General features: G+C 40.1%; 1 protein-coding gene across 7 annotated transcripts; it reads right to left on the reverse strand.

Annotated features, from left to right (window-relative positions):
- Nucleotides 1-213: 213 nt before the first annotated feature.
- On the reverse strand, nucleotides 214-11,845 carry zc3h11a (zinc finger CCCH-type containing 11A). 7 transcript variants are annotated; one of them, XM_040159330.1, is made up of 19 exons: nucleotides 11,729-11,837; nucleotides 11,320-11,393; nucleotides 10,934-11,016; nucleotides 10,048-10,119; nucleotides 9,062-9,209; nucleotides 8,828-8,947; nucleotides 8,299-8,422; nucleotides 8,010-8,192; nucleotides 7,800-7,865; nucleotides 7,490-7,663; nucleotides 6,894-6,971; nucleotides 4,792-4,890; nucleotides 4,593-4,655; nucleotides 3,939-4,472; nucleotides 3,683-3,756; nucleotides 3,020-3,593; nucleotides 2,459-2,631; nucleotides 1,846-2,048; nucleotides 214-1,625 (listed from the first exon to the last, which is right to left on the reverse strand). In XM_040159330.1, the coding sequence occupies exons 3-19, from the start codon at nucleotides 11,014-11,016 to the stop codon at nucleotides 1,406-1,408; spliced, it is 2,988 nt and encodes a 995-aa protein (XP_040015264.1). In that variant the 5' UTR covers nucleotides 11,320-11,393; nucleotides 11,729-11,837; the 3' UTR covers nucleotides 214-1,405. The 7 variants fall into 7 exon arrangements, with proteins under 7 accessions (XP_040015264.1, XP_040015263.1, XP_040015268.1 ...); XM_040159329.1 differs by lacking the exon at nucleotides 11,320-11,393 and having other exon boundaries at nucleotides 11,729-11,845; XM_040159334.1 differs by lacking the exon at nucleotides 10,934-11,016.
- Nucleotides 11,846-12,232: the final 387 nt, after the last annotated feature.

Genomic DNA, 12,232 nt, shown 5'->3' on the forward strand with positions numbered 1-12,232 from the left:
TATCTCAGTCTTTTTTGAATGGAATCAAGGAAACAAACTCTGATGCTTATTAAAAACTAGGCTGAAAATAGAAATAAACTATCACTTGTTAATTTCTTTTATGTAACACCACCTGATGTTGGTCCCCAAACCTGGCAAAAAGTATTAGTTTAGTTCTATTTTAGATAATCAGTCAATTATTGATTTAACTGGTCATTAAAAGCATTTTTTTTATTTATTTACACAGCAATTTGTACAAGTCAATTTTAACAGTAATTTTGAGGAAATGGGTCAGGAAAGAGCAAACACATTAAGACGACAAGCTGATCTCATCTAAGATCACACAGATAAACAAACGATAGCACAAAAGCGAAAAAAACAAACAAAAAACTAAAGACAGCGTTGTCGAAATGAAATTCAGTGTTTGTTAATCATATAAAGAGCATACAAATATCAGAAACAGTCCCTGAGGTGTTCATTGACAAAGACCAGAGAATGCTTAAACGTTTATCCCAGATTAGGTGTTTCAAAGTTTGCCCACTGAATAAAGGAACTGGTTAAAAAATAAACACAGATTTCAGTCAAACATTATAAAAACGACTCTGAGAGGGACAGTCACAGGCTGAAGGCGCACTCCATAAGATCTGAGTGGAAAAATCTATAAACCACATATACCTGAAGGATAAGACGATTCTCACCTTAACATGACTGATGGATTTTGTAAAATCCTTTCAGCCATAACCTCCTCTCAGGTTCTGACCTTTGCTGCTTTGTAGATGGGGTCAGCATTAAAGTAAAACCAATACTTTTAAATGTCTTATTCTGGGAACTAGCTGAGCAACGACAGTCTCATCGACTCATAAATTTAAAAACAAAAACACAAGTAGTTAGGGGCAGGCTACTGTTAAGTGCAGCAGTATTCATTATTTCTATTTTCAGCTTGGTCTTCCCGTTGCATACTCAGTATACAAATATGACTTCTCTCTAAAGTGAGGCATTCATCATTCCCAACAATTAACATCATCCAGGAATTCTTGACAATCTCATGATGTTCTTAACAATTTCTCCCAGTACCGGAGCCTTTTTCATTTTTACTTCTCAGGGCCAAGGAAATTCTGGACATTGCTCAAAAACATGATAAAGAAAATCAAAACCCGCAGAATAAAGCCTGGGCCATAAGATGATCACATGGGCAGGAAATGAAAAAAAGATTGTATATGAGAGAAGATGTCTAAAAGGTAAAGAACAAAAAATATGAACCTAAAGCTTAAAACGAGTTGCACTACTGAGGGAAAAACAAAGTCATTAAAAATGCTCCATGGTGGATGTTGGATGATGGTCTTTGTTCACTTGTAAATACAGAATCACAAGACAAGGTTGTAGGTGAGTAATTGGGGCAGGGTGATGATTGTGCTCGATGGAGCCCTCAGCTGTCAATCATGTCTGACAGTTCCTGTAACAGGTCGTCCTCTCCGATACCAGGGTCCACATCTTCCTCCAGATGGTCATCAGTGAACTCGTTTATCAGGTCCTCAAAGTCGTCCACAGCCGAGGTGGAGGGAGCAGCGCTGGAGGTGGAGGTGGTGCGGCTCACAACCGCGCTCTGTCTCCGTGCCTTTGGCTGAGTGGGAGACTTCAGGATTGGGCTGACATACGCAAAGAGACTTGTTATTTATTTAGTGACTGACAATGCTGGATTTATGTCACATGCAAAAAAAGAAAAAGGAACCACAAAAAAAGATCACACCGGAACAACTTCCATCATCTTTTACTGGGATTATCCTTTGTAAAGTCTGACATTACCAATAAGTCAGTGTTCATGTCTAAATTTTATGTTTAAGTTTTAAACTATCTGTTGACCTTTACCTTTGGGGGACAGCACAGGCCTCTCTGGAAGTAGCAACACTGATGGTCGGCTTGGTTTCCTGGCTCAGACTCTGTTTAAAGACAGGGACAGTCTGGAGCTCCTCTCTCAGTGGGCTAGAGCTGGAGCTTGAGTCCATTAGGGTGCTGGGACTGCAGGGAACAGCAGAGCTCAGCTGAGCCTCTGCACTGGAGGATGGGAACACCTGAAATCAAAAGTCATTGAAAGTCATTTACAGTACTAGATTGTTTAGAATCTCCACCAGACTTTGCTGCTTTTGCATTTTGCTTAAATTGACATGACAATTCAATTAAGTGTAGGCTGATAAAAAAGGGACCAGATACATCGGGGAACAGGATAAAAAAACAGGGGTACACACAGGATAAAGGAGTGTATTAAAAAAATTTCACCAAAAATGTCAACATTAAGTACTTGTTGAGTAGAAATGTGTAAACAGAATGTTAAGAATACAAAAAAAATTAAAAAAAACAAAAAAAAAACAAACTACAAACCCTATAAAGGTGAACATAAAGATGAATGAAGAAATGGTCTTGGCTTCTGTTCTGGACAGAGATTAAAAATTTCACCACTACTGGCCCAGAGTGTCCTGCCTACCTGTCCATCTCTGCATACTGTCTCCTGCAGTGGCTCTTCCAAGTCTGTGGAGGTGCTGTTCAGAGGTTTCACAGCAGCAACAGCAGATCGCTCTGTTCCCCTCCTCTTCTGTCCTGGTTTCACCTGCACTGCAGGCTTCATGACAGATGGCTTCACATTCAGTTTGGGCCTCACTGAAAGGGAAGCAAAGTTTTAAGGATATGGAATGAAGAGAATGAGTGCTTCATCTTTCCTGTGCTGAGGACTCGATACAAACTTCAAAGAAACCTTGTTTGAATCCCAGTTATGTCTATACACAGCCAATCAGCTTTCTCTAAATCCCATGCCCCAAAAAAGGAAAACTGAGTTTCTCATTTACATGACACTTAAGACATCATGTGTCTGCAGTATGCTAACAATTGTAAGGTCACTCAAGTGCATGTAAATGCAGAGATGGTACTATGTGGAATAAGCGCTAAGTATTCCCTGCTTACCTGAGGCCAAGGTGGGTTGCCTTAGCACTCAGATAGAAATGTGGGTTGCAAAATGAACTATGTATTACAAGCATTAGAGGTGAGGTACCTTTGGTGTCTGTAGTGTGTTCTGGAGATTTCTTCTGATTATTGTTCAGTGTTTTATCAGCAGTAGGAGCCTCTTCAGTGGGACCCTGAGGAGCTGCTCTGGACTGCTTGGCTGGTGACAGTGCAGTGGAGTTTCTTGTGTTTTTGTCTGGGACCTCACTGGAGCTGCTGGCACTCTGTGAGTGGGACTCAGTTTCACCTTCACTTTGAGAAGAGCTCTGCTTCACAGGAACTGAGGTCACAGCTGTAATGGCAGCAACTGTTGTACCGGGAGTAGTAGTGCTGTTCAGAGATGAAGCAGCCTTGGAATTGAGGGGGATCAGTTTACGAACAGAGAGCTTTTGAGTGTCAGGGGTCAGAGTGGTGGAGGAAGGTGATGAAGAGCCTGGTGATGTAAGACTGTCTTTAGCAGGAGCCTTCCTGTTCAGGGTCCAATCAGCAGTCTGTTTCTGAGAAGGGTCTGCTTCAGCTGAGGTTTTATCCTGCTCCTCCATTTCCTGCTTGCGAAGGCGTTTCTCACGCATGATCTCCTCGAACGTTTTGACCTTGACATTGTTACTTGTGGCAGGGCTGGTCTAAAAAGACACAGGAAAATTACCATCACCTATAGTCAACAGAAGAACAAGCGACAACGGCCAATACTGCGGTGTATTCAGGGCCATACCCCAGGAGCAGCACTTTGAGTTTTCAGTGGCTTCGCTGTCACTTCAGCACTCTTCTCTGTTGTGACGTTGCCTGCTGCAGTCAACATAAAATGTATATTTTAAACTCTAAAACATTGTATGTAAGATGAGGATTAGCAAATTCAAAACCGTTTTACATTCTTAGTGGACATTTACAACAGTAGAGCTAACAAAAATTCTGCACACATTCCTTGTGTCAACACACAGGGACCTACATAAATTATAATGCTGTCTTACTTTGTGAAGCCAATTTGTTGATGCGCAGTAGGCGAGGCTTCTTAGCACCATTCTCTTCAGTATCAGAGCTCTTCTTGTTTTCAGGCTCCAAGGTCTGTTGAGCCTGTATCCTCGCTGCCTTCTCCTTGCGGATCTCCTCCAGGGTCTTTACTCTAACCTTCCCCACATTTTTGGTGTCAGGAACAGGCTCCACCATGATGGAATCTGCTTGGCTCTTGTCTGGAGCTTTCTCCACAGTGTGTTTCATCTTTTTAGGGCTGGGGTTCCACTCCTGCTGCTCTTCCTGCCCTTTCTTCTTGGCTCGAAGAATCTCAGAGAAGTTTTTGACGTGGCCAATTGAGTCATCTCTGACAGCGATGGCTTGCTTATCACCCTTGGTGGCTTTAGTGGTGATGGCTTTTGTGCTTTCTGGACACACAACCGAAAGGCCATCATTTTCGCTCTGAGACTTTGCTGCCTTCTCCTGTCTGATCTCCTCTAGAGTTTTGATGCGGATCTGCTCATGAGCTTTCTTTGACTCCATTTTTGTCTCAGCTATTCAGAAAGTAGGGGCACAACAATAAACAATATTTTACTAAATGTGCATGATTATTCTTTCCAGACGAAATAATGGACAATGTCAAGGTAACCTCTCATATTTTTCAGGCGTCTTACCTGGTTGAGTGGGTGCAACATGAACAGCAGGCAATCCGAGTCTTTCCTTAATAGGCTTCAAAACTAAAGAAGCAGAAGAAAGAAACAGTTCAGACATATTAATTCTAGACTTCTATGACCAGCATGATTTTGACTAAAAGGCGGCAGATGATGCATGGTGAATACCTGTGAGCTAGTTTTGATATTTCACAATGCTCACCTTTCTGGGGGGGTGTTAATGGCTCCTGCTCATCCACAACTCTGCCCAGACGCTCAGCCAGTCTCCTTTTTAGCTGGAAACCTTTCCCACTTTTTACATCTATAGCAAGGATAAGTCATTAGCTTCTGTACTGTTACCATTATTATAATGATTATCATTATTATTATGATTCCTGCCATAACGGTCCTTTGGGGTGTTCTTTCTCGAGATCACAGCACTGCCAAGGGAATCAAGACAATGAAAAGCATTTTTCTAGAGGCAGTGAATAGACACTTTAGCCAGGTTGAGGCCGAGCCACTTTACTGCATTGCCAATTTAGTGGATCCCAGATACAAAGACAGGGAAGTTAAGTAAATGTACCTTTTAAATGCTATGATATATTTTGCGTTATAATTAATTGAATGTAAGTCACCAGTATCAATCATTTAAGCTAATTTCCTTTTTTATTCATAGTTATTTTTAATGTAGATTTAGTTATGTTAATGATTGGATGATGTTTTAAATTAAGTACACATTATTTATCTATTTTTTAGCCAGGACAACTGGTGTGAGAGCAGCACCAACACTTTGCTGGTATAGAACCAAGAACTGTGCTTATGCTGTGTTTTCCCTGCCGTTCCCTCTAGAAGGGGCTTAGACCCTCCCCACACTTATGGAGCGAAGCGGAGCAGAGGAGAGACAGTTTGATGGTTAAAGCTTTCCAACAAGTGTTATAAATCTCTTTACAATCAAAGATGGACAGATGTCAACCACAAACATCTGAAAGACAGGCCAAAATATCAGTCTTTCTGAAACACGCATCTGGCATCAGTGGAGAGGATGCCTGCAGCTCTGCTGCTGATGGCAGGGAAACTACTCCTGCTAGTCCTGGCCAGAGTACCCTGCTTGGCTCCAGCGGTGTTGGGAAAGCGGAGACGTATAAAGACGTTAACCATGACAAAGCTCTATGGTGGCTCTCTAGCCCGTGGAAAAGCAAACTGCTTCTTGGAAGGTTCGCAAGTTGAAGGAACTCCGGATCAGCACTAGCACCAGCCCAGAACTAGCAGTAGGTTTTCGTTCGTGGAGAGAAGGTATGCGAGCACCTCGCAGTTACCTCACAGTGCAAACCATCCCAACATCAGATAATCCACAACAGTACTGGAGGGCACATGCTACACAATTTCCCTCACTGGCTGTTACTGCAACTAAGTTTCTTTGTGCCCCCTACACAAGTGTGGACAACAAGAGACTCTTAAGTGCAGTCTCAAATGTCATTGATGAGAAGAGGAGCCAGGTTTCCCCTAACACAGCAAATACGCCAATTTTCCTAAAAAGAACCTTCACTTCATTTTTAAGTGAGACTAATAGTTTATATGAATGAATGAACTGAATGAGAGAGAGGAAAAACCCCTGTAGCAGCACTAATAAAAGCACTTTAAGAACTGGAATTCCTTGACAACAAAAGAGTGCCTTGCCATTTTATTATTTTGATATTCAGGTTTTGCTGTAATGCTGCTTCTACAATAGGTAAAAAAACTGATTTTTTTTTTTTTTTTTAAACCATGTTCAAGTTAAGCTGCTACATGACTTAAGTGGAATTCGAGATTTCTGTTGTTCATTTTTAGTATATTAGTTTCACTATAATGCTGCACTATTGTGATTTTGTGTGAATTGTGATTTTTATTTGTTATGAGTGTGAATGTTAAAAGTTAAGTTGTTACACAACTTCCAAGTGGAATTGTGATATGAGCCGTACAAAAAATATTTTTAGTTTGTTTACTTTGTTATTTTGTAAAATAAATAAATAAATAAATAAATAAACATTAAGAGCTTGGATGCAGGCATTTTTTCTTCTTAATGCATTGCAGAGCTATTCAATTGTCAAGAATATACATTGGATTACTTTTAATAACTTTAATGTGATTGAAGTGTGCAATGTGCTACTGTAGGAAAATACAAGTATCGGATCATGACTCATATCAGCAGATACTCAGTATTAAATGACTCAGATCAGGATCAGAGGTAAAAAAAAAAAGAAAAAAGAAGAAAAAAAAAAAAAGCCACTTGATCGGGACATACCCAATTAAAATGAATGTTGTGGTGTAACAAGAGTGGAAATTTACCAGTGTTGGGCATTTTCCTTCCAAGCCTTTCAGTCACACTGCCTCTTGGTCTCCCAGTTTCTTCAAAGACAAGTGCGCCTAGGTTCAAAGAGGAACCACATACTGGTTGAGAACAGGATAATAATGATTTTACTTCTCTTTTATGAGTGAACCACATACTGGTTGAGAACAGGATAATAATGATTTTACTTCTCTTTTATGAGTGAAAGTAATGATTACTATGCTATCTATTATTTTTTAAATTTTTTATAAGTTAAATTTTAACATTCATGTTTTGTTTTCAAGCAGGGAACATCCACACCAGATATCTTTGCTTGTAAACCCATCTTTCACCTCATCATCTGATGGGAAACAGCAATTTAAGATTCTGCTTCCAAGATTTTTAGGCACTGACATTTCGTCAGTCATACATGCAATGTTTATGATAGCATTATTTATTTTGGGCAAATTCATCAATTGACAAAATTTCTCAAAATCAAATTCCATCAGACCAAAAGATATGTGAAATTAGTAAATAAGCAGAAATTGGGAGGAATGATACAGGCTTGTGTATCCGATTCCCGAAATTCAAACCCTCAGAAGTTCTTGCTTTTTACCATCTCTGGCCTCAGATAGGCCTGGTCGAAAAAATGACTGGATATTTTCTTTCTCTCCGTTGGCCGAGGTATCAGCACTCTGGATGGGGTAACCAGCTCTCTTCATGCTGGCCTTCAGTGCCTTCCTCAGCCGGATCTCCTCCAGGGTGCTCACTCCAAAATTCAGTGAGTCATCTGCCGAGACACAACATTATCCCATTATCCCACAGTCAATCCATAAAGGTCACGCAGAATTTGGAATTATAACAGCTTTGGCCACAAATTATGACAAATTTTTATTCAAATGTTCCGTGTCTGGCTCCAGTCTCACCTGATTTGGGTAGCTTTCTAGGAGAAGGACCAACCTTGCCATCCTCTCCCTCCTCTGAGAACTGGTCTGGAAACATAAAGACACAACTGGTAAAGACCTCAGGGTATAATGTGTTTCAATTTGAGGCAGGGATATTTAAACAATATTTTAAGAAGAGAGAGAAAGGTTAGAAGACACAAATAAGTAATTTTGAGATAAACTCCAGCTCACCATCTTCATCCTCATCATCATCTGCTGGATTAATTACCACTGGTGGGTGCGTGGGGCTTGGTACTGGCTCCTGAGTTTCTGTCTTAATGACCCCTCTGAGCTGGGGATTGGCTGCAGTGGGGAGAGGGGCAGTTGTTGGGGGAGCTGGCTCCTCAAGTAGCTGTTCCTCATTCTTGCTCAGACCTGGGAGAATTACAGTGATTATCATTACAGCCTTTCACAAGTGAATGTAAAATGGTCTTAAACTACATTTCAGTTTTCTACATTTGTGCAAACAAAGTCCACTCACTTTTATCAGGTGGGACGAAGATGCCATCAATGTGGCGGCCCTTTTCATGGAGAAAGGCACAGTGTGGCTTCTGGCAGCCAGCTGGCTGGTTTTCCCAATAACAAGGTATCTCCTTTCGGTTTTTCTGTTTTGATGCACAGGGTAAACAACATGTAACAGCATGAATGGTGGAGATGGCCTGATCACATCTCAATCAGATCTATGTCCATAAAATCTGCCATAATACATCCACGCCGTATAAATTTCTGTTTTCACTCTTGCTTACAAATCACGTTATAGTTTTTCCTGGCAAGATATAGCATGATGACTGAACAGAAAATATTGAAGTCTCATATTAATGCGGACCTGTATGAACGGTGTTCATCGTAATGCAGCGTACTGATAGGCTTGCTGTGCGATTGCCGTTTACAGTGCATTAAGTGTTCCTCCCAACAGCTCCAGAGGCAGGAGTGGAACTCCGATTGAGCAAACTTTGAAGGAGCTTTCGAAACTTCCTTCAGTTTAAAACTAAAGCTGAAATTTTGCTTACTGTGATTTCCATGTGACGAAACTTGCAGATGGTCCGAAAGCAGCGTCCTTCCTGCCACAGGTTGCAGACTGTCTCATTGCCCATTGCTGCTTCACAGTGTCTGAATGGGCAGCTATCTCCCTGCAGAATAAATGAAAAGCAATAAGACCATACTCTTCCTTCTGGTCACCAGTCACTATCCGTCTGGTTACATTTTGCATGTATGTGGGAGCTTTGTGCTCAGACTTTGCTTACTTTAGTGCAGGTGGAATAGTAAAAGAAGTAGCAGTCATCTCCATGGTTGGTCATGGTAATGCTGGTATATGCCTTGAGTGGCGGAGGTGATGAGGCTACGAACTTTAAACCCAGCCGATGGTTCTCTTCAGGACCAACAGGAATCTCCCTGAAAACACAGAACACAGCCATATATCAAAAAGAAAAACCTTATTCCGTTAAATCAATTCTCGATGAAATCAAACATGTCTGCACACATAAAGTTATTAGAAGAGGCCTGTGTTTTTTTCTACACAGAATAGGCTGATATGTAAACATGACTTGCTCCAATTTGTACATTTGGGATTATTAATCAAATTAAGTATAATCTTGTATCACACAAGAACAAGAGAAGCCACTGAGTTTTTAAAACAAGTTTTACAGTAATCTGATTAAAAAAACTGAACTATTTCTGTGACTTGAATGCAATCATCAGTACAAAAGTCTCATAAAAACAATGGTGTGACTTAATGTCTGTTTGTTTGATGACACACAGCACCAGATTGTGGAACTTGCAAATCACTAGTAGCATCATATGCTTTATTTGACAGGCACTTGCCTGTATTTATATGTGGAGGAGCAAAAATATTGGTGAGAGAATCTTATTTTGTTGCTTTTTTTGTCAGATGACTTTAAGTTAAATATTTCTTTCAGCACAGTCCTTATTTTTTAAAGTCCGTCCTATCAAATAGTAAAAATCTCTATACTTCAGAAAGTCTTACTTAATAGTAAGATTCAACTGAAAAATAAGTAGAGAGAAAGAAAAAAATGTCTGAAATGAGATGTAAACAAAGAAATAAAACAGGGAAATGTGTTGACCTATCAGTGATGGTATTTTTCTTTGAATTAAATACACACTTCAAGAAATTTCCATTCAGATGGCCCGTAAGATTTCAGGTCTTAAACCAGGTAGTTTCACCTGTACTACCAAACTATTAAGCAATGTTTTAGCATAACTCCACCTTTACCTGAGGTGGCTGTGTTGTCGTCTCCCTCTTGAGCGCACTGCTGGTAGGGTGTCTCCGTGGTGGTATGGAGTCCTGAAGGAACACTTGATCCATGAGATAAGAAGAAAAGGGGGCTGGGTCGCCCAGAGACACTTGTCTTCCTACGACATCCCTTCTCTGAGACATCTTTATCTCCGCCAGACTGCTAAATATTACTGATGGTGGATGCAATCAAGTCCTTTGGGGATATTTTTTTTAACATAGTTTTTTTATTAATCGGTGTAACTAATGAAAGAATAAAGAAGGGAACATAAACAGCCACAAAATAAAAAATAGATCCAAAAAAGCTTAAACTGATGTGGCAAAAAGGGGAGAAATGTGGGTAGGTAGAAAAAATCCTCAGCTTCTTCTTGGGCTTGGTAGCATTTTCACCACTTGGTGACATTTGGGGTGATGGCAGTAGAAAAAAATGGGCAGGATATTCAAGCTTCTAGAGATTTTCAGCTGTTGATTACCAATGCTTAAGAGAAAAAAAATCTTCTGCCAATGTATTCTCATGGGGGGCAAGCTATCCGTATCCAGGTATCCCACAAAGGGCCAAGAGGATGATTTTAAACCTACAAACCAATCAAAAACACTCCCCAGGGAACTGAAAAAGGGGTTATTAAGAAACAGACAATTGTGCACAAATACAAAGGAGACAATGGGACATTTCCATACAGAGGTACAGCATCACGATACAAATATGCTTCCAATAATGACTCTGGGCCAAACTGGAATTTGGTTTTAACAAGGATCCAGTTTGTTGGACAGACTCGCTGTCCCTACTCTGCATTATCAATCCGTGTTTCAAGTAACTAATCCAGAATAAAGTACAGCTAAAACTGGAATAACCCGGAGTCCATACCCGTTGGGTTGTTTATTTACTCTTGGCATGGAGGCCCTTGTTCGAGTATGACGATCAGCTTGAGGAACAACTCTGCCGTCCATCTTAAGTAACAGGAAAAATGCAGTCTAAAGTTACAAAATAGCACTGACACGGAAATAAAAAGATAGAACGGCTCACAAACTTACTAACCCTCATTACAAGTAAAACAAACACTTTAATGTGGCCTCAACCACAACTGTCGTTATTATTAGCGCAAGTTTCAGGTAACATGTCAGAAGGAACTAACTACATTCGACGTTTCCTGGCCAATAACACAACTCACTGGTCACCTTCTGTGTTGGTTCAAAATATGTATGGTCAAGAATTAAAAACCAAGACAGTCAAGAAAACAATCACATACTTACTCTTGAATAATAAATAGTAGCCAAACGCTAGCTGGGACGAACTACGACCGATTCCCAGCAGTGATGGAAAGATACTACTCGGGAAACGTTAGAAAAATGTTGATGTGACTCTAGATTTTTTTTAGTTAGCCTGGCTATCTAGTTTCAATTGCCAGAATGCTGTAACAATCTATTTAGTGTTTCATTCTCAACTCCAGGCACACTACGCTCGTGCGGTTTAGGGTTATTTAAGATTATGCTAAACAACAGAGGCCTACCTAAACCACCAATTTCTCCCGACCTTACCGTTAGCATTAGCTCAATGTTAAAACGGCTAATATTTTGTAATTACCCTAATATTCGCCTTTGTATTTTAACACTACAATACAGCTATATATATTGTGTAAACAAAGTATGCGGTGTTAATTACCAGTTTTAGATTTTAAAAGATTATAACAATTGTGTAATGTAGGAAAAACCTCGTTCCACTTCGTTGACTGCCGCAGCCGGACTCGGACTAAGGCAAAATGGCGGCAGCAGGATAAAAATCGACGAGGGTGGGCCACCCAGTTTGCTGCGTTTGGGTCGAATCAAAAGATTGTAATTTCTAGTACTCTACTGTGCTTCAAATAGAGAGCTCCCGTGATGACTTGCTTACTACTCTACTACAATTCAGAGATAATATTGTATTTTTTAATTTAAGTCAACCAACTACAATATGATACTTAAACATTATTGCATCAATAATAATAATCCATCAATATAATATATCGTGTTATACCACGCTATCTGGTGTCTCTTTTCTGCATGATTAATACCTTTACTTTTAATAGGCTACTTGAAGTACAAATTGCTAATGAAAATTCATACGTTTACACAAATGAGATGCTGGATGCAAGAGTCTATGAATATTTCTTCCACTGCTGGTTTTGTT

The sequence above is a fragment of the Xiphias gladius genome, chromosome 21 (assembly GCF_016859285.1).
Source record: "Xiphias gladius isolate SHS-SW01 ecotype Sanya breed wild chromosome 21, ASM1685928v1, whole genome shotgun sequence".
In the NCBI taxonomy this organism is placed as follows: Eukaryota; Metazoa; Chordata; class Actinopteri; order Istiophoriformes; family Xiphiidae; genus Xiphias; species Xiphias gladius.